General features: G+C 34.4%; 1 protein-coding gene across 19 annotated transcripts in view; it reads left to right on the forward strand.

Annotated features, from left to right (window-relative positions):
• The first annotated feature begins 588 nt into the window (after window positions 1-588).
• The window catches only part of LOC105251842 (disintegrin and metalloproteinase domain-containing protein 11), a 39,610-nt gene continuing 19,383 nt past the window's right edge, over window positions 589-20,815 (forward strand). For 5 of the 19 annotated variants that reach the window (XM_025412205.1, XM_011258917.3, XM_011258934.3 and 2 more), the window contains exons 1-13: window positions 601-1,449; window positions 15,051-15,104; window positions 17,110-17,258; window positions 17,551-17,607; window positions 17,729-17,808; window positions 17,970-18,036; window positions 18,539-18,685; window positions 19,201-19,404; window positions 19,575-19,649; window positions 19,718-19,890; window positions 20,043-20,212; window positions 20,332-20,495; window positions 20,600-20,764. In XM_025412205.1, coding sequence (XP_025267990.1) covers window positions 1,362-1,449; window positions 15,051-15,104; window positions 17,110-17,258; window positions 17,551-17,607; window positions 17,729-17,808; window positions 17,970-18,036; window positions 18,539-18,685; window positions 19,201-19,404; window positions 19,575-19,649; window positions 19,718-19,890; window positions 20,043-20,212; window positions 20,332-20,495; window positions 20,600-20,764 — 1,593 coding nt within the window. In that variant the 5' untranslated portion in view covers window positions 601-1,361. Of the gene's footprint in view, window positions 1,450-15,050; window positions 15,105-17,109; window positions 17,259-17,550; window positions 17,608-17,728; window positions 17,809-17,969; window positions 18,037-18,538; window positions 18,686-19,200; window positions 19,405-19,574; window positions 19,650-19,717; window positions 19,891-20,042; window positions 20,213-20,331; window positions 20,496-20,599; window positions 20,765-20,815 lie in introns of all 19 variants that reach the window. The other 14 variants (XM_011258890.3, XM_011258978.3, XM_011258993.3 and 11 more) reach the window with 8 other exon arrangements.

The raw sequence follows: 20,815 nt of genomic DNA on the forward strand, positions 1-20,815 counted from the left end.
ATTCTGAGATACATCCCAGCTTCGTCCCTTCTCTTTCTTCGTCCCCCTTCTCCTATTCCCTATATATTCACCATTCATCTGTAACCCTCTCTCTTCGCATCCACGTCAGCACTTTCCGCGACTCTTCGTACCGTAGGATCCAGTCACCGGTAGGATCACCATCTCCAGGCGGTTGATGCTCCGTGGCAACTCCCGCCACCTGGTCCAGGATTCGTTCTCTCTCTCCTGCCCTGTGCGCTACCCCAGCCAGAGGGGGTTTTCGTATCTCGATGCCGCTTCTGCCCCTGCGGCGGTAGCGAGGAAGCCGCCGGCGCGGCCGGCGCGAGTTATTGATTTGACAGGAACGACAGCAGGCGGAATGGCGCAGGAATCGATAAGAGGAAGTGGTGGTCCAAAGCTGCCGGTGGTGCGCTGCGCGGGGGTGCGCGCGCGCAAGAAGAAGGAAGACCGCTGATGTAGCGAGCGCTCTAGAGCGAGCGAACGAGCCGCGGAGGGCTTTGTGGGGGTTGTGGAAGCGAGCAGGTAGAGGGAGAGACATGGAAGAGGATCGGAGGGAGAGGTAGAGTGCGAGGAGGAGGACCGGGAGAGAGGGAGCGGAGAATATTTTCATACTCCAGACTCCCGGCGTAGGTAGAAGATGGCAGCCGAGGCGTGATTCGGTCCGGGCAGTTTCCTCTCTTCTGGCCGCGCGCGCGCGAGAGTAGCAGGGCCGCAATCCGCTCCGGGTTTGAGAGGAAGAAGTCGCCGGAAAATAGTGTGCTCTCCCTTCGTGGCTCGGTCTCCTCGTTGTCGGTCGACGGTGCCCGTGGCTCGAAAAATCCCGGAAGGAAGCTCCCGGAAAATGATTTGAGGAGAAATAGAACGAGGGAGAGAGAAAGAGAGAGAAAGAGAGACTGATTGACTAACGCTAAAAGAAAGACGGTCAGAGAGAGGGAGAGAAAGAGAGAAAGAGAGGCAGAATAAGAGGGATCCGCACCGCTCCGCTCCGCTTCGCTCGGCTACGCTCCGCTCGCGCGACGTGTCCGTCTCGCTGTTTTTCTGTCGTTTTTTTCGTCGCCGTACATATACAATCGCCCACGCGAACGCGCGTATCCCAAAGATCGGTACACGAGATCGCTAGTATACTATCGTCGTATCGAGGATCGTCTCCGTCATCCGCTTCGTACAGCTTCATTGCGCCTCCGATCCGCTCGGCTCCGCGTATCGCGTCTGATGAGCAAAAAGGTGGTAGATGTCGGTGATTATGCGCGTAGTAATGAGTAATCCTATAAAGCCCGTCGGGATCGCAGCAGCCGCCATCGTCGCAGTGTTTCACGAGCGTTATGTAATATGGAATTAAACAATGTTGTTAAGACGTAAACATGTTCTGGCTACACTGTGGACTCTTTGTTCTCGTGATTGCCGTACGTGGATTTATTAGCAGCTTAGCCGACACTACATCCAAGCGAGGTAATGCCTGCCTGCTTACCTGCCTGTTTTAGTTTATCTTTTGTTCGTTTGTTTGTCTGATGTATCAGATAATCAATCCGTGATATCGGTCCAGAGAAATCATAATTCGATAAATAAAATTCGGGTTTTTAATCGGTTCGAATTTTTAACTATGTTTGTCGACAAACTGGATGCGCCTATTTCGGAAAAGATAGCGTGATCCAAGTCGCGTAATTTGACATAAAATAGTAAAAATTATTTATCGGGCTAACTAGGAGTTACGATTCTCTGTACAGATGGCTGCTTGAATGAATGGATGTAAAGCGCTGATCGTTATGGAGGTATTGCACCTACCTGCGCACCTTGCTTAGCCACCCTATCCGCTTAATAGTCTTAAGGAGATAGCACTCACGAAAGGAGAACTGAATTTAAGACATCTACGGGTTCAAGAAAGATCTAAAATTTCTCGACTGTCATTCTATGCAAATAATTGAAATTATCTACATAAAAAACAGCCTTCTAATTTAAATTAATTTTACGTGAGAACTGGTCCATATTATTTATTAACTAACCATGTCTGCCTCATAAATTAGAATAATTTTACTGTAATAATTTCTAGTGTGAACGGATAACAATCTGATTTATAATTAAACGCGAGCGCGAATTATTCATCGAGTTACCACATTTATCTAGATAACTGAGTGCAATCATATCAAGCAGTATATTGTTTATTTAGTTTTGAGAGAACTCATTTTTTAGATTATATAATTAGATAATTAGATAATTTTAATATTTTTATATCACACACATTTCTTTTTTAAATTTTTAAATTAATAAAATATATAGATTCTAAACTTTTCTAGTTAGTTAGTTTAAGTTTTTTGATCGGCAGATTTTTAAACTTTAAGTATCTAAGAGGGTCTTTTAGTGTCGGATACATCAAGTTTTATGTTTTTTGAATCAAAGTTGTTTTGATCCATTGAAATACAGATTCCTCCCGGAATCGAAGAATGTCGTTGCTTTTAACGTCAAAGAACTTATAATGTCGTGTTGGTTGGAACTCTCAGAATTCGAGAAATTCAGAGAATGTAGGATTCAAATAATTTAATCTAGAGATTAGATTAATCTCCAGTGAAGGAAATCCGTGTGGAGTTTACAAATACCAGGATTTAAAGATTAAAAAGCAATTTAAAATTTAATTTAATATTAAAGCATACCAAAGTATTTCACAAAATCAAAGATCCAGGATCTATGCAACTAGATAAAGTTATAGAATGTAAAAAATTTTGATCTCGCGAGAAGTAGAAATTTAAAAAATTGCAAAATCTAATAATTTAAAAATTTAGAAACTTGAAACTTTCAAGAATATTCGAGAATTTCACATTAAAATCTAAGGAACTGAGAGGACCGCTCGATCGAGTCTTCGCCGTTCCCAGGATACTGCAGAGAGCTCGCTAGCTCTCTGCATCCTTGAACAAGGATGAGCACCCCATCGGGTTGCAATCCTCGACCTCTTAAATTATCGAGTTAAATTCTTACACCTTCAACTTATCGAGTTCTTGAACCTTTATGTACTAGATTTTTTAGATCTTCGAATTGTTGAAGAAATTTTCAATTTTCTGCATTTAAGGATATACATTGTTTATTCCTTAGATCCTTTTCAATTTTAACATCCTTAATTTCTTGGATCCATGAATCTTAATATTCTCGAGTCTTTGGATCCTCGAGTCTTTGCGTTAAATCTTAATCTTACAGATCTTTTGAAAAGCATCAGCATCTTAACATGTCAAAAATTATATCTCTTTTTACGTTTCCTTTTATCTTTTAGTTTTTTTATCAATTATCAATATATATCTTTGTAATGCATGTTTTTTCCTTATGTCAACAATTTGTTGTCATGCATGATTTGTTACACATGTACTTTCTTATTACATATATCTTATTACATAATTATTTTCTTATGGTAAAAAAACGTAAATAATGTTAACATAAAATATAATATAAGTGAACTGTAAACGGCGAATAACGAAACGAATATTTTACGATGCAAATAAAGCGTGCGCATTTATATTAAATTATTTAGTTTAAATAGTATATATTTTAATTTGTTTAAAATATATTTAATTTTATGAAAAATTATCCGAATATATAATTCATGCAAATCAACATGTTGATTCGTAAAATCTAAAACCTACGAAAACCCGATATAATATCCGCTGCCACGCGTTGTCGCAAGAAGCATCTTGTTAATTTCGCTAACTCGCACGTAATAAAAACCGCTGACCGCGCGCGAGGCGCTCCTCATAAATTCCGCAGATTCGCGCATTCTGGTATTTGCCGGCGGCGGAAAATGCGAATATAGATCAGCGGAACGACGGTGCTTATGACCCTGCATACGGCACGCCGCGGATTTTCCCGGAACGGCCGCGGGAAAACGCGACGCCGGGCGTCGGAATGCGCGTAATCGTTACGTACATTTCCGTCGAGCTTCAAATCCAGCCGCTGCATTATTCATAATGTTATAGCGTGGAATTACACTCGCTCGCTCGCTCACTTTGCATGTCGCCGTCGCCGCTCATCGCCGCGTAAAACCGCGGAGCATGCGAATATGCGCTTTGCACATGCATCATCGCTCCGCAGCGGCTTATCGCATCGTCGATTTTCCCAACGACAACGACGACGATGATGAGGCGTTCCTTAATAGTCGGATATTTGTGTCGCAATGTTAAAAGGCCGCGCAATTCCCCGCGAAATGTCCCCAAAATTATCGGGTAATTTTATTACTTCCACGAACGGGAGTAGTACAATTTCGATAAATGATAGATTCTTGGAGTTACATATTAACATTGGGCGATTTGATTTTATTTGTATCGTGTGTTTGTGTGAAATGTATTTTTAATTTTTTTTCAATTTTATTTGTTCCTATAAAATATTTTTAAGAAACGTGGCATTTCAATATAACAGCCATAAAATGTTTATAACACCGGTTCTTAAAGACCGGTTTCAAAAATATATAGCTTGTTGTGAGTCATTAATATATTTTGATGACACAGTTTTAACGCTCTTCTTACATGATTGAAAGAAAAATATCGACTGAAAAAACAACATCTTTTACAACTTCCTTGGGCCATGTTTAAATCTACTTAAAATTAAAAAATGATAATGAGGAAATATAATCCTACTTTTAAGTTAATTTCAGCAAACTTACTTTGATAAAAATTTTCATTTGAAGCTTAGTTATAAAGTCAGCTAACGCGAAAACTGCACAAGCTGCGTAGCAAGATGGCGCCTAATCATATTTTCGTTAAGGAAAGATCGATATCAAATTGTTCGGAGGAGCTGTAAACGCGACATACTTCCGGGGAGATACCCGTATATGTTTACTAGATATTTCCATAATCGTAAAATGTGCTCAAGCTATAGCTATAAGCTCCAATATAAGCATTTATGAAACATTCACAAGTAGTTGCATATTAAATGATATTTATCTCTAGTCGTTGCAAAATACATTTGTAAATGATATCATCCTGTAATGCATTCTCTTGCCGCCAGTTTGCAGACACAAAGCGCAATATATATAAATAAATGAAATTACAAAAATAATCGCAATTAAAGAAATATTGAAAATTCCCAATTAAATTATCTTAAATATATCAAGCATTTTAAATAAAAGCTATTTTTACAATAATTAATTATAGTTAATTATAGTTAAATGTATCCATACTTTTAAGAATCGATCAAACTCTTTTGAAAGAGAGAAAATGACATTGGCTATAACGAAGGGGTTATAGCCGACGAATATTTTGTTTACCCGTTATACGCGAAATCAATCAACTTGTATCCTGCAATTAATCAAGGACGTAAAACGGGAAGACGGCTTGTCGACGAGTTTCCTCGAGCAAGACCCACGAGATTGAAATGGCAGCGTGCCAGTTCTAACTTATTGGCTTTTAATACGTGAATCCGCGGCCGATTTTGCAGCTCAACGAAATAGAACGACAGCTCTTCGAAAAATCGAAATAATACGCACGGATTTAATGCGAAATTTATCGCCATTCGAGATGACAAGATTTCAGAAGTTGAAGATTAAATGCTTTAGATTCAAGAACTTTATCGCACAGAATAATTCAAACAAATGATTGCTCCCTTTTATGATAGATAGAAGATATATATAATATTTTGTGTAATAACAGAAATAATGATATTCATAATTGATGATGATTAGTGCAATATTAGTAAATACTAAAGAATAATAGAAATTCTAAGCAAGCCGATAAATGATAGTAAAAATATAGTCTTTACAACGATTAAATGCTCATTCATTCGAGCCTACTTGCTTACGTATCTACTCGTGTAACTCATTTTCTTAGTGTGAATATATTTTCCTGTATTATTATCTACGATTTACGTTCGCCTTTGGTTTGCTCTTGTAAACTTCACTCGTAATATTTTAATATTTCTTGTTTAATAATGTAATATATAATTTAGTATATCATCTTTTAATATATTTAATGTATGTTTTTCTTAATATTTTTTCTTAATATTTTTTCAAATATGTAAGATTTATGAAATGAAGTAAAAAAGAGAACAAAAGAAGAGAAACTTAATTATCAATAATGTGACATTTTGTCGATTTGTAAAGAATGCCCCAGATCTATCGAGTCATCTTTCACCTATGTGTTCTTTGACCAATCTGGAATCGATCTTTTCTTAAAGATTGAACATCTTAAAGAACGCGCGTGTGTATATGTGTGTGTGTGTGTGTGTGTTATATATAGCTTTCCCATTTATTAAGGAAAAATCAGTTCCACAAATTGATGAAAGAACTTTCAGATAAAAGACGACTTGGTTTGGTCTGGGACATTCTGTATTTTTGTGAAATGGTTTTCACCGAAATGGGGATAAGTAGGTTCTATAGAAAATGTAGGACAATTTATTTTTCAAATTTCATTCTCTATTGCTATTCTTTCTGGTAGACAGAACGCGATTAATGGAATCGCACACAAATAGTGTTAATATTCCGACTAAGTTACAAATCGATCCGAAATATCGATCGACGTTGCATTTTAACGATAGCGATTGTATGATAAAAATTCTATTCGCATATCAACATATACACAAGTATATAAAAGGACAATCGATTTAAACACATGTACACGCGTGTCCTTTCATTCGTATATATTTATTCGATCGATCTCTCGCGATATCGTAGGGCGGCGATCAACAGGAAATCGCGAAATAACGAGGTAGTCAACTGCAGAGCGCCTGCAGTCTACATTGACGTATGCGTTGGTAGTGATGACGTAATGAGGGTGGAAACGCGAGGAGAAGGGGTAGGAGGTGACGGGGGAGGGTCGGACGGGAAAGGGGATCTTACGCGGTTATCGAGTGACGGAAGAACGATGGATTCACTAAACCCTGGAATGCATGATGTGGGTCAATCTGATCTCAGTTTTCTCTACCTTCAAATGTAAATTGTATATCGGCTATTTTACTCGAGCGACTCCGTGGACAATCGACTTTTAGAATATTTTCGTGTGATAATACGAAGAAGAAACGTCGTAGACTTTGAATAAAATAGATCGGATGTATCCAACGTATCATGTCATGTCGATTATCAATGAACAAAAGATGACCTATCCTTATGTTCGGAACAAATTTGATCGCATTTCATGAATTATGCCGTCTTTTCCCGCAAATTTGTTGTTGCTCCCCCCGTTCAAATTTTGTCTTCCGCGTAAATTTTGACGTTTTTCGCAGAATTGAAAACTTGGTCACGTAGCGATGAAAATTCAGGGAGGGTAGTAGAGCTCTGGCAGCGCGGGATGGCGCGCAAGGGGTTGAACGGACGCGGGTCGAAATTAAATTTCTCGCGGAAAGAGGCCGAGACACCTCACCTCACCGGAGAAGTGAAAAGAAGATCTCCAATTTTTGCATGATCTCTAAAAGCGGCAACGAAACTGGGCTGTATACGCGAACGATGCTCTTTTATGCGCCTCCACACATCCTTTATTTCGCCTCGAAATCGCATTATTAGATTTGTGCGGGCACCTGTCTACTCGGTTAATTTATGCGAATTGAGAAAAAAGAATTTCGACGACTTGGACGAGCGAGAATCTAAAGAATTTCAAAGAGCTACTCAAACAGATTATCGCTAAAAGAACGAGATATCAATTCGTTCCGCAGCTGTTACATTCACCCCTTTCTGATAGTGAGACGTGTCACGTCGTATTGCTTACTTGTGTACAAACAATACCATGGTGGAGTGGGGTTAGCAAATTTCCGGATCGTTTTCTCCACATGTTGCCTGAGACGCATTGATGTGTGAAAAATTCTTCGAATTTATATCCAATAATCTTTTTGATGGCTGCATTTTATATAATAAATATTGTAGTCATTTTTTATATCGTTAAATATTTGAAATTATAGATTATTTTTAATTTAGGCATTATTTTTATTTTAATATTTAGATTGAATATATAGTACAAATACGCAATTTTACACACACATATACATAGAATATATCTCAATATATCTTATAATAATTTATAAAAATTTTCAAAAAATAAAAATTGAAATATTTTATTTTATATTTCATGTTTTAAATTTATAAAAATTTTCAAAAAACAAAAATTGAAACATTTTATTTTAATTGCATGAAAATAATAATATTAGTAATAATGTTAACAGTATAAATAATAAATGTCTATATCACAAATATAGTAATCAAGTTTTTAAATATTTGTCATTACTCAGTAATGTTATTATTTAGAATTATTATATATATATATATATATATATATATATATATAATAATAATTACGTAATATAAATATATATATATATATATATATATATTTATATTACGTAATAATATATATGTATATTGTTATTTTTCAGAATAATAATTCTGAATTTTTGAATTAGCCGCAAATCTCGTAGCTCGGAATCAAAATCTGCTGGACTCGTGGCGAATCATTTTTCCCGGATGTTCTCTTAAATCGTTCTTGACGCCTGAGAAATTCCGCTCGAACCTGGCTGCCGCTTTTCCGGCCGATTCCCCTACAACCTCTCGTCCATTTTCCTTTTTCGGGAATGACTGTCATCATTCTCTATCTCGATACGCGGCGAATATTGTGGGAACCGGCAAATGGCAGTGACAGGATGTTACGACAAGAGATAAATATGACAACGCAAGTTTGCTGTGGCGGAAATGTCTAAATGTCTAAATGTCTTTGTTAAATTGCCACAATATATAAATTTTGAAATCGCGAATACCCGGCGACATAATACACAAAGAATTCGCAAGTTTGCTGTGGCGGAAATGTCTACTTTGTTAAATTGCCATAATATATAAATTTTTAAATCGCGAACATCCGGCGACATAATACACAAAAAATTCGCTAGATTATTGATTCTTTAGCTGGATATATTGGATTTATAATTCTCTAGAATTGAACCTTATGAATCTTAAAATTTGAAATAATGTAGAAATTAGGTATTTAAAAAACGAAAGATAAAAGTGCGAAGATTCAAGGATCTAACATCGTCAAGTTTGGCAATCTCAAAGGATTTGGATCTGTTGAATCATATCCTGATACGACGCGAAAAAAGATCGAGATATCGAAGAGAGGAGCGCAGGTCAGGACGAGCGCAAAGCGTGGTATTTGTTTTAGAATTCCTACGCTTTACCGATGTTCGAAGTGGCAAAGCGTTTGAAATCTGAAACGAATGCGCGCAAATCTTCATCTCAGCCAGGTGAGTTATAATCCGTGGAGGAGATACGAGATCCTACATGCATGAGGTCACTGCGTGAAGGGAAAAGTGAGCCACTTGAGCGTTATTAATCATTGTTTCCACCCCCTTTGGAATTACGCACCGTTGGTATATTATTTTTGTCTTGTGCTATAATGTCCTGCTGGGAGAATGTGATGTTATGTTGGAACATCATATGTGTGGGAAAAGTGGAGAATTTCGACCTATGTCGTTCGTTAGAAGCCTTTTATTATACGTGGATTTTACAGATTTTTACTTTGATTGCGACCTCGCACGCAAATATAATAATGCTCATTTATTTTTGAAAAAGATTCTTTCTCTTTATATATTTCCATGTTTCCCTTTGTAAAGAGTATTATAAAATATGAGAAACACATTAGTGAAATCGCATTCCTTTGTTGAGTTGAAAGTCAATTTTTTCCTTAGAGATAAAAGCATAAATTTAGATTTAGTTATTCTGAAACTTTAACAGACTATTTATTGAGATGTTTAACATTGTAAACTAGGAAATATAATATCTGGAGAAAGTTTCGTTACGAACGATTTTAAATTGGTCAAAGAATTCGTAGACGAAAGCATTTCCGTCAGTATTTCCGAGATGTCGTATATACAAGTATTTATTCAACCTACAGCCTGAGATTCGCCAATCTTCCATAAATGCAGGAAATAAACAGTTGCGACAAACACGAAAAAGAGAGACAAATTCTGAGAGGGAAAACGGTTCAAAGCAAATCTCCGTTGGTGTTTGATTGCATATTTATTCGATTTTAGATCTTTCTCGCATACGACGAAATGTTGACGGGACAAATCAGAAATCAAAAGCCGAAGCGAAAGAAACTGGCGCAACTAGGAAAAGTTTAGCTGCAAATACGAATTTATGCACTTTCATTTTAATTCACTTTTCAAGTTAATGCACGATAATTATGCGATGCACTTTATCGCTTTAAAAAATAAATTAAAAACGCATTTCTAAAATGACTTTAATGTCGGTTCTCCTCGTTAATCTTGAATCTGCAGGTTTCTTCTTGTAATATTACATAAAGATTCGCTTTCATTCCTCTTTTTCAATTTCGGACTTCTGCTTCTTAATTTTGTACATAGGCATAATTATACAATTATATAAAAATTAACATAACAATTTTTAAGCATTTAAAAATTCGACAATATATGTATATATATTTTAAGAATCAAATCCTCTACCTCTTAGATTTCTATCTTAATCCATAAATCTCGAAGTCCTTGAATTTCCGAGGAGTCTCGAGGAATTAAGAAAAAAGCAAGTAAATAGAAGTGGCGAAGGGGTTGAAGTTGTGTTTCAACCAATCCGCCATTCACACAGTACTTTGCTCACTCTTCTCTTTCTTCTCGCTTATTTCTCGCTCTTCTCGCCGCTTCTCATTCCATGGGAAAACGTTTCTATGCCGGTCTTCGGGATAAATAGTTTGCACAGGAAAAGGATTTCTCCACGCTGGCAATTTATCTCGAACGTACGCGGCTCCATTAAGCGGAGACGCAACTCTTTGAGTCTGGAGAGTGTAGGATGTTGCGGATTTGGGATTGCGCATGGATTTAGGGCTGTAATCGTAGGATTTCGGGACGCTTGGAACACGACGACAAGGCCGACGATAATTTCGGAGGAAATTACTTTGCGTAGAATCGTGCCGAGATTTTTGATAATTTTTATTTTTACCAGTGTAGATTATTGCTTTTTCTTTGAAAAAGGAGAAAAAAAGTAACAATTTAATAAATATTAATTGAATATAATTTTTTAAAAACTCTTTATCACATTATTAAAATACTTTTATTAACTTATTAATTAGTTATAATAATAAATCAATAAAATGAAGTTCTATTAGTACATGTTAATTATATATTTTATATTTATATTTAATTATATATTTATATTTTCCGAAATATAGAGATTTATGTATGATTTAATTAACTTTTTTTTTAAATTTCTTTTATATATTTTTCAATATCTTTTAAAATTATAGATCATTAAATATCTTTTAAATATCTTTAAAGTTTTCTCCATTCAAGAGATTATAATTTATAATTTTCTTTATCGACTTTTTCGATATGTGTATGGTCAAATTATTTAATTTTCAGAATATATACATGTATACATATATATATATATATAATTTTATATATATACATATATACATATTTACACACACATACACACACACACACACACACACACACACACACATATATATATATATATATATATATATATATATATGTACATATGTAATACATAAAAAATTATGTAGTTACTGATTCTAAACTCGCGGACTTGTCTTTGTTGAGCACAATGAGTCTTTTGCGGAAATAGTTTACGCGACTGTGAAAAGAAATCAATATGGGCTGGCAGGAAGAGTCTTGGCCACGAAAGAATCGACAGCTGCCGCTTTCTGCGGCAATAAAGTTAAGAGGCCTTAAAGTAAAGAGGCAGTTTAAGCTTAAGGCGTTTGCCAAGTAATGTGGTCTTTGTACAAAATGAATTCAACGGAACGGACGAAGTGAGACGCCATCCTAGAAAGTTTATTTTCCGGTAACGAGTCGCGAAGAAATTTTAGGAACTCGGAAGCATATACTTCATGAATGTGTGTGACCTCCACTACCTCAGTGAACCACTACCTGCAGTTCCAACATTCTAAAAACCTTCAGCCTTTTTATGAAAATAGATACAACCACAAATATTTGGAATTATTTTCTACCTTGGAAATATTCATTGTTATAAAATTTAATTAATTTTATAAATGATTTCAAATTTAAAAAAAAATTTAAAAGTCGAAAAAGGATACAATGTATCTGGAAAAAACATATTTTTTGGCTAGATTTTTAGTTAAATAGACTCTTCAATCTTTTTATTTATAACTCATGATATTAAGTAGCTTTTATCCTTAAACTCTTTCTTATGAATTTCTGCATCCTTGGGCTTTCGTGCGCTTGAACCTTAGATCCTCAATCTGCGGCTCTAGGGCCGTAACTTCCGGTACAACACCATTACAGCGAGGGGAAAGAAGAAAAGAGAGAGATAGAGACAAAGGAACATAGAGAATGAAAAGGAAGGGCGGAAGGTAAGAGACGGAGGGAAAGCAATCAATCTTTGAGAGGCAGATGAGTGCGGGAACCTAAAATATAGGGCAACACAAATTTAGTCTGGCTGCCGGTCCACGTCCACGTGTCGACGTGAATGCGCAACCGCCCGGGTTTGTAATCGATATTGCCGACAAGGCACCACGCCCTGCACCTGCGAGATGTGCCGGGATATGCAATGCCACCGAACTGAACCTAGTCGAACCTTGTTCAGGAGTATCTCTCTCTCTTCCTCTCCCCCCCTCTCTCTCTCTTTCTCTCTCTCTCTCTCGCTCCCTCTCTCTCATTCTCACTCGTTTTATTCTTCTCTTTTACGTGTGCCCTTTTGCCCTATCTTCTCGAGCGTGCTTCGAAACTTGGACTCCTTTTGAAGCTCGACTCTTCGAGTCCTAGATAAACCGACTGTTCAGTCCCATACGCGACAACCCGATGTCTCCAACCTTCCCCGGGGATCTTCTCTATCTTTCTTACTCGGTTATCTTTTTTCTTTCATATATTATTCGGAACTTTAGTCTTTTTCAGAAATGTTCCAAACTTCAATAATAAATAACCGGATGATCTATTTTAATTAAAATTAGATTATTCGAGTTTATGTCCTAGTTCGAACCTAATCTTAAACATCTTACGTATTCGTTTGTACATTCGTACACTCTTCTCGAGTATGTTTCGAAACTTAAAAGATTTTAGGATTTCTCCTTTGAAGCCTGATTCTTCTTTGAGTTTTAGATAAACCGATTGTTCAATTCTATACGCGGCAACGTGATGCTTATCTCGAATCTAGTAAAGTTTCCTTGGGGACGCTTTATCCCTCTCGCGTGCTTATTTCTCTTCTCAAATATTGTTCGAATCACTTGAATCGTTTATTTAGAGATTTTCAAGTTTCCGATAATTTATTTTAAGATAATTAGATTAAAAATTCTTCGTGAATATGTACTAGATATGAATTTTCTGCAGATTTATATTAGCTTTTAAGATACAGTTGTGTTCGTCGCAAATGATACCATGAACTTAAGCGATGTCAGAGTCCTTCAAGCTCTTCAAGTTCTAGGTAACTCAATTATTAAATTTGACAAGTGATCGATCTTTCACACGCTTTTGCTTTCATTCATGCAAAAAATTTTAAAGACTCTAATATTATGTATTTTACACAAAAATGAGTACAATTATAAATTATAATAATTTCGGACATCTATTGTTAATATTTAAAAACTATCTACTCGATGAATACTACATTGATGAAAAGATTTTACCGAGTACTCCGGTTTCGCACAAAAAAGCTCCAAAAGGTTTAGAAATACTGTTATAAAGCCGTCGCGTCATTGACTCTGATCCATTCGAGGCCAACTTCGCCTACGGCTGATTTTTTTGTGTTACAGTGTCGGAAGTAGGCCAGTGCAAACCGCCATCCCCTTATCCGGCATTATGTCCGTCTTATGAATTTTTAGGCGAAAAATTTCGTGTGAAAATGAAAAAGTTTCGCCATCCATTCTTGTCTTTACGCAGGATAAAAGTGCAAATATTGTCGTATATTCATTTTCCCGCTGACCACATGGACGTTCTCTACAATCCAGATTCAGGATGTGATAAATAGCGCGGTCATTTCCACGATTTTTATATGAAAGGAACACATAGCATGGTCTTACGATAATCATATAAAAGAATAAAAAAGCTTGAATCAACATATACAAATAGGAGATAATATATCTAATTTATTTGAGCAATATAAATAAATTATTCTGTTTGTATACACACAAATAGAAAAAGATTGTAATTTTCTGAATTAATCTTATGTAACAGATGAACAGAGGAAGTTAAGTAAATATGTACGACAATATGACGAACAACTGATGCATAATTAATAGATTTATTACGGATGTTTCAATATTGAAATATTTAACGTTTGTTGTTTGTCCTCTTTATTGTTATAATATTTGAACATTTGAACATTTTAAACAAAATGCTTTTAAAGTCAATAAGTAGATTGATTAGATAAATAATATATATTTTATACTGTTTAAAGTTATAAAATTTCAGAGTCGATAATAAAAGCTAATTGTAAGCAAAAATTTAATGAAATCCTGTTTTAAATAATTCAATAATCAATACATTAAACATTTTTGCAATTAATGATGCTTAAATTAAAACTCGATTTTTAATTAGAGTTTATCGTAAAGTATAAAGTAACTGTCTCCTAAGATTTTTTTAATATTCTGATATTTTGAAATAAGATATTAAAAATTATAAGCTTCTTAAATTCTTTTATTTTTTCTGATCTTCGATTTTTTCAACATAATCAACAAAGAGTTTGCTTTGCTCGAGAAAGTTTGTTAAAGTTCGTTTCGTTTAAAACTCTCAAGTGAACCACTAAAACGTCTAAATACATATTACGTTAATGCATTGATCTTTGAGATATTAATCTTGTAATCTTCCTATTGTAAAAAATAGTTTTCATGTATCTATGCATGTTTGTTTTACATATTAATTACTTTTTATTAAAAACTGTTTTTATTTTTGAACGTCATTATTATCGTATATTATATTTAAGTATATTATTTGTATATTTATATGTATATGTTTATTTGTATATATATATTTATATGTATTGTTTATTTGTATATGTATATTTACATGTATGTTTATTTGTATATGTATATATATATATATATATATATATATATATATATATAATTATCTATTATTATTATTTATTAAATCGCACATTTTCTGTTATGTTTTAGAAGCCGACTATACTTTAGATGATTCCTTTTGGAAAGAAGAAGAAACTCCCGTTGGTAAGTAAATATGCACACACATTACACATATATAGTATTACATAATGTATAATCAGTCCAAATTAACGTTAAGCTTAATTATCAATAATTTTATTATCATAAATAATAATTACATAGTTTAAAATATATAATCGACTAATTTGTAAAATTATCGAAATTCAATGTGCAAAGCTTTATGAACAAATTAATTGATTTATTCTTTTCCCTCTATATGATTGATTTCGATTTAACTAAACAGTTGAACTTTAGTCCCATCATCATTTTACATAACAAATCTATAACGTAATTAATATACTATTGTAAAAATTTACAAAGATCTGCTACCGCAATTTTTGCGTAATTGCGATGGCTGCGAGATAAGACTCTGCGTAAACAAACCACCGTAAAGTGGAAGGACCGCAATGCAGCACTTTCGTTAGAAACTTGATCCTTGAGGATACGACAAATCCTCGAGAGCGGTTTATTGTTAAGTCAACACCACTGATTGGTCGGAAACGCGAAACTTAAATTGGATTACATTTTAGACGGGGACAATGCACGGGGACAGAACTCGACGGCGCGAATTCCGGCCTAGATATTACGATGATTGTGTAATGGGAAATCTGCCTTAAGAGAAGAAAAATTTCGAGTTATTTTAGCTCTATTTTAATCTAGCTTTAAAAGCTGAGAAAATTCTACATAATATGTAACATTGAATGCAAGATTTGTTGGAATTAAGAAATTTAATTAGAGATTAGGGTGTAAAGCGATGTTGAGCGTACACGAGCAAATAGCAATAACGCATAATATAAAATTTAATTTAATTTGATGTACCACTTGAATATTTACTCAGAAATTTAATTTATGACTTAATTAATCCTAGATTGAAAGTGGAAAACACATTACGGGCATGCTGGTAACAGAGAACCTAGAAATACAAAAAATTAAGAAATTTAATTAAAAACTAAAGTTTAAAGTAATGTCAGATATTGTGTTGTACGGGAATATAAAATTCGACAATTATAAAGTGTCCGATTATCCTACGAAAAATTCCAAGAATGAAGTCTAAAAATAAACGTTACAGCCTTCTAATGAAAAATTAAAACTGTTGGAAAAGAATTTCTGCCGCAATAAATATTATTGCAGAGCAAAATATAATAATGATAATCATCGAATAAATCAATTGCAAAATACTTGTGATATTTCTGCGGTAACAACAATAATCAGCGAGAGAAAAAAGACGGGAAATTACGAATAATATGAATAAATTAATTGGCGAGTAATCTTAACGAATTTAGGCGACGTTTAAGAATTAAAGATAAAAATTAATTTCGTAAATCTCATTCGACAAACTTCTCAAAAGAAGAATACGAAATAATTCTTGAATCACGTTGAATAAGCATCATTGGCCCAAAGGAGCTCTCAAACAATCAATGTCTATCTAGGTAATGGCAATTCTCCACATGCAAGGTATTTTACAATCTCTCAGATGGGATAAACGCAAGTGGCAATGAAAAATATAAATTGTTTGTGAAGGATCAAAAATATGAATTAAAACAATGTGACAATAATTTTAAATTTAAATCATTAAATTACTAATTTAAAAGTGTAAAATTTCAATAGTTTACATTAATAAATATTACATTATTAAATATATATAACATTATAATGTTTTAAGAAAAATATGTGCATATCGTCAATTGACTCGCGTATGAGAAGATTTGAGGGGAAAAGCCGATTTCCTTTTATACATAAAGAAATCGGATCAATCGAGATTAAGGGGATTAATACATGGATACAGACGAAATGGGACAATAAAATCTACTTTATTACTACCATTATTATTGAGTCATACGAACTAAAATTTCCACGGTGATGGTTGAGAGGGCAGGTTAATGGCAACAGTGCGATGAATCTCTCCAAAGTCCATTCGAGATAAAATTAGAGATCGTAGGGGTAAAGAGGGACGGCCAAAGAGTGGGGGGTAAAATTAGGGCGTTCGATTGAACGTGGAAATTGATTTCAGGTGAGGTCGAACGACTACTACGCGAATATCGACAAAACCAGGAGCTAGTACGAAATATCGGTGGCCATTTCTATCAGATCATCTATCCGGTACAGCTACGGCATCACGAGAAAATGGGGATATCCACGAGAGAAGTTGGTGTGTCGAAGGTAAAGTCACGTTGCTTTCTATACTGTTTTTTACACATGGAGATACTTTCGAAATGCAATAAAAATTATTAAACACATTAAAAATTATAGAAAATTATATAATAAAAGAAATTATATTATGAAAGAGTCTTGCAATTTTTATACATTATATATTTTATACATTTTAATTAATATATATTATATCTAATGTATTTATATTATCTCTCTATAATGTCATAATTATTAATATATAATCATAATTATTAATATTCCCATTAATATAATGGTTAATTGTACTATGAATTCAATTTAGTTTCCTCAAAGAGGTTACGGAGATGGAGGATATCAAAATGCTAGAGGCAGAATGAGAGTAAGTTTTATAATATAGATATTTTGATAATTATTTAATTATTAATGTAATTTTCGAGGTAAATAATTGTCCTTAAAATATTTTTACCGATGAAAATTAATTGCAATGTTGGTATTTTCAGACAGGGAGACATTTTCACCGGACGTCCCTTCTAATCAAGGCCTTTAATCACAAATTTCGCCTAGATTTAGAATTAAATACGTAAGTGTGTTTCCGATATATAGTAATTAAAATATATTTTTAATGTATTGATAATATTTCACAAATGATTCGAATTGTAAGAGGTTTAATTAAAACAATTTTATATTTATTAAAAGATTAGTATACATTTTTGATGAAAAAAATCTTTTTTCTTGTTGTAGGCAACTTCTAGCTCCAAATCTTATGCAGAAAGACTTTTTATCCGGTGCGGAACAAATAAGTAAACAGGTAAAATGATTCCAGTAAAAATATATACAACAATCTAATGACACTTCAATATTCACGTGACACGAACCGACACATTCACAGTTATTAATAAAAGCATATTCTTGCATAATTGATTATTTCGCTCTGTAAGCTGTTACAAAACGAATTTAGTTTAATCAATTACTTTCGATATAAATGATCTCATTACCGTGTCAGAGATCTTTCCAGACATGAGCGCTAAAAAGGATAGGATAAAAAAAAGCTCTTTCTAGATCGACAGAGTTAACGAGTTATTTTAATATCACGAAGAGAAAAAAATGTCACATATATAAGTATATATACACTGTTATATTATTCATTTTGTTAAATTGCATTTATTTGCAAAAGCGGAGTCCACTCTATATAAATGAGAGATTTATATAAAATTTAAAATTCACGTGAAACTTGAGTATTAAGAGAAAGATACTCTCGAGTATAGCGTATAGTATAATAATATTCAGGATGGTGTTATTAATCCTTGCAGGAGATAGAACATTGTTATTATCATGGCACTGTGAGAGATTATCCAGGAGCAAGCGCTGCTTTTCATACGTGTAATGGTGTCAGTGGTGTCATTCATTTAGGCAACGAGACTTTCGTCATTCATCCATTTTACGGCGGCGATTTGTCGGTCAGTGAAATTACTTCTCATTAATTATCATAAGAAAATGTTAAAATAATTGTGTATATGATACTTTTATAGGAACTATCACAAAATTCTTTAACGAATGCTTTTTAATCAAATGCTTCCAAAATAATATTTGTATACTACAGATTATTAATAACAAAAAAGATTAATAATTACTTTTATTATTGTCAAAAAATATTAGAATAATTTTAAACTAATAACTTATAATAATAATTATCTCACACACATATATATATGCAATAAAATGGACGAAAACCTAATTTGTGCCAACTCACATACACAAAGCGTGCACTATGTCGAAATAATTCGCCGAGGCGACTAAATCCGAATCAAAAGCTTTGAATTCGAGCTGGCTAATTTGGCTCGATTTTATTACTAGATTAGACATAACTTCGCGGAAGTTTAGGTCGTGCTATAATTAAATGGAATGTCGAGTGTCGGGAACGGATGCAAGATGGCCGGCAAGAACATAAACTATATGCAGGCCTCTCTTTTAGCAGAAACATCCTCACATTATATTTGAAGCCCGAACAAAAGTTAACAAAGGCTGCGCTAATTCGGGAAGTCTTGACTGGCGTACAAAAAACCGCCGGCAGAAGCACATTTACGGACTATCAAAGATCACTTCCGATCGATATAAAAGAGACGTCCGTGAAGCAACCAAATACATCGAAACTGCCATCATTATCGATAAGGCTATGGTACGCGTTATTATTACATATATTTTTATTATTATTTTATTATTTATATATTTTTTATATATATTTATTTTATAAAATATTTATATATTATTTATATATATTTTTTATTTATCTTTTATTTATATTTTTATTTATATTAATAATACTTTTTTATATTTATACGCATACAGTTTGACAAAAGAAACGGTAGTACCAGAGCTGAGGTTGTTCACGATGCCATCCAAGTCGCTAATATCGCAGATTTGGTAAGCTCGATACGCGCATAATTTATCACGATAAAATATGCGCTAATTCTTGTGAATTTCTTTTACAGTATTTCCGTACGTTAAATACTAGAGTCTCCGTCGTATACATCGAAACTTGGAAAGGTAGCAACCAGGCACAAATCGATAACGGTATCGACATCGGTCAAGCCTTGTTAAATTTTAATGATTATACGATGCGGAGAATGTTTCAAGTTTCTCAGGATACCACCCAATTGCTCACGTGAGTTCATCATTTGTCTTTCGATTTTTCCCCAAATCCAAGTTAATTTTTTTAATGCTAAATATTAAACATCCTATACATAGGTACTTTTATTTTGTCTAACATTATTAATTTTCTGAATAATAATTGAAGATATATTCTCATGATGACAGGGGTGAGACATTCTCAGGTGGAGAATCAGGGGTGGCTGTATCCTCGACCGTGTGCACCCAAAGATCCGTAGGAATCAGCGTCGATTTAAACACTTATGAGCCTCATCTTTTAGCTGGTACCATGGCTCACATGATCGGTCACAATATCGGCATGAGCCACGACGATGGAAGTTAGTATATCATGCATTTATCTATTTTAATTTTCTGACATAGTAATCGGATCTCTTGTGCAAGCAGAAAAATAATTTTCCTCTCCGAAAGCGATAAAATTTTCTGTCAAAAATTCTAGGAAACGATTGCAATTGCCGCGACTGGCATGGATGCATCATGGCTCAATCCATCGTCGGCTTAGAAAACGTTCAGCCGTATAAGTTTTCCGAGTGTAGTAAAACTGATTATATAGAAGCCTTGAAGAACGGCCAGGGATTCTGCCTTTTTAACAAACCAAACGAGGTAAATCGGAAATCTACTTACGATTAATTAACGTTTCCATCGAATTAGAGGGGATCGAACGGGATTTCAATTAACATTAATCGATCGGATCTGCTTTGGGTTAGGTTGAGATGAGGAAATGCGGAAACAGGGTAATCGATGACGGGGAACAATGTGATTGTGGATCGATCGATGAATGCAAGGAGTACGATCCTTGCTGCGATCCTATCACCTGCAAACTGACAACGGAGGCTGAATGCGCGACCGGTCCTTGTTGCAGCAATTGCAAGGCAAGAGAGATAAGATCCGTTTACCCTTTAGCGAGCAACCTGTGGAAGTAA

The sequence above is a fragment of the Camponotus floridanus genome, unplaced genomic scaffold (assembly GCF_003227725.1).
Source record: "Camponotus floridanus strain SB8 unplaced genomic scaffold, Cflo_v7.5 scaffold49, whole genome shotgun sequence".
NCBI classification, from domain to species: Eukaryota; Metazoa; Arthropoda; class Insecta; order Hymenoptera; family Formicidae; genus Camponotus; species Camponotus floridanus.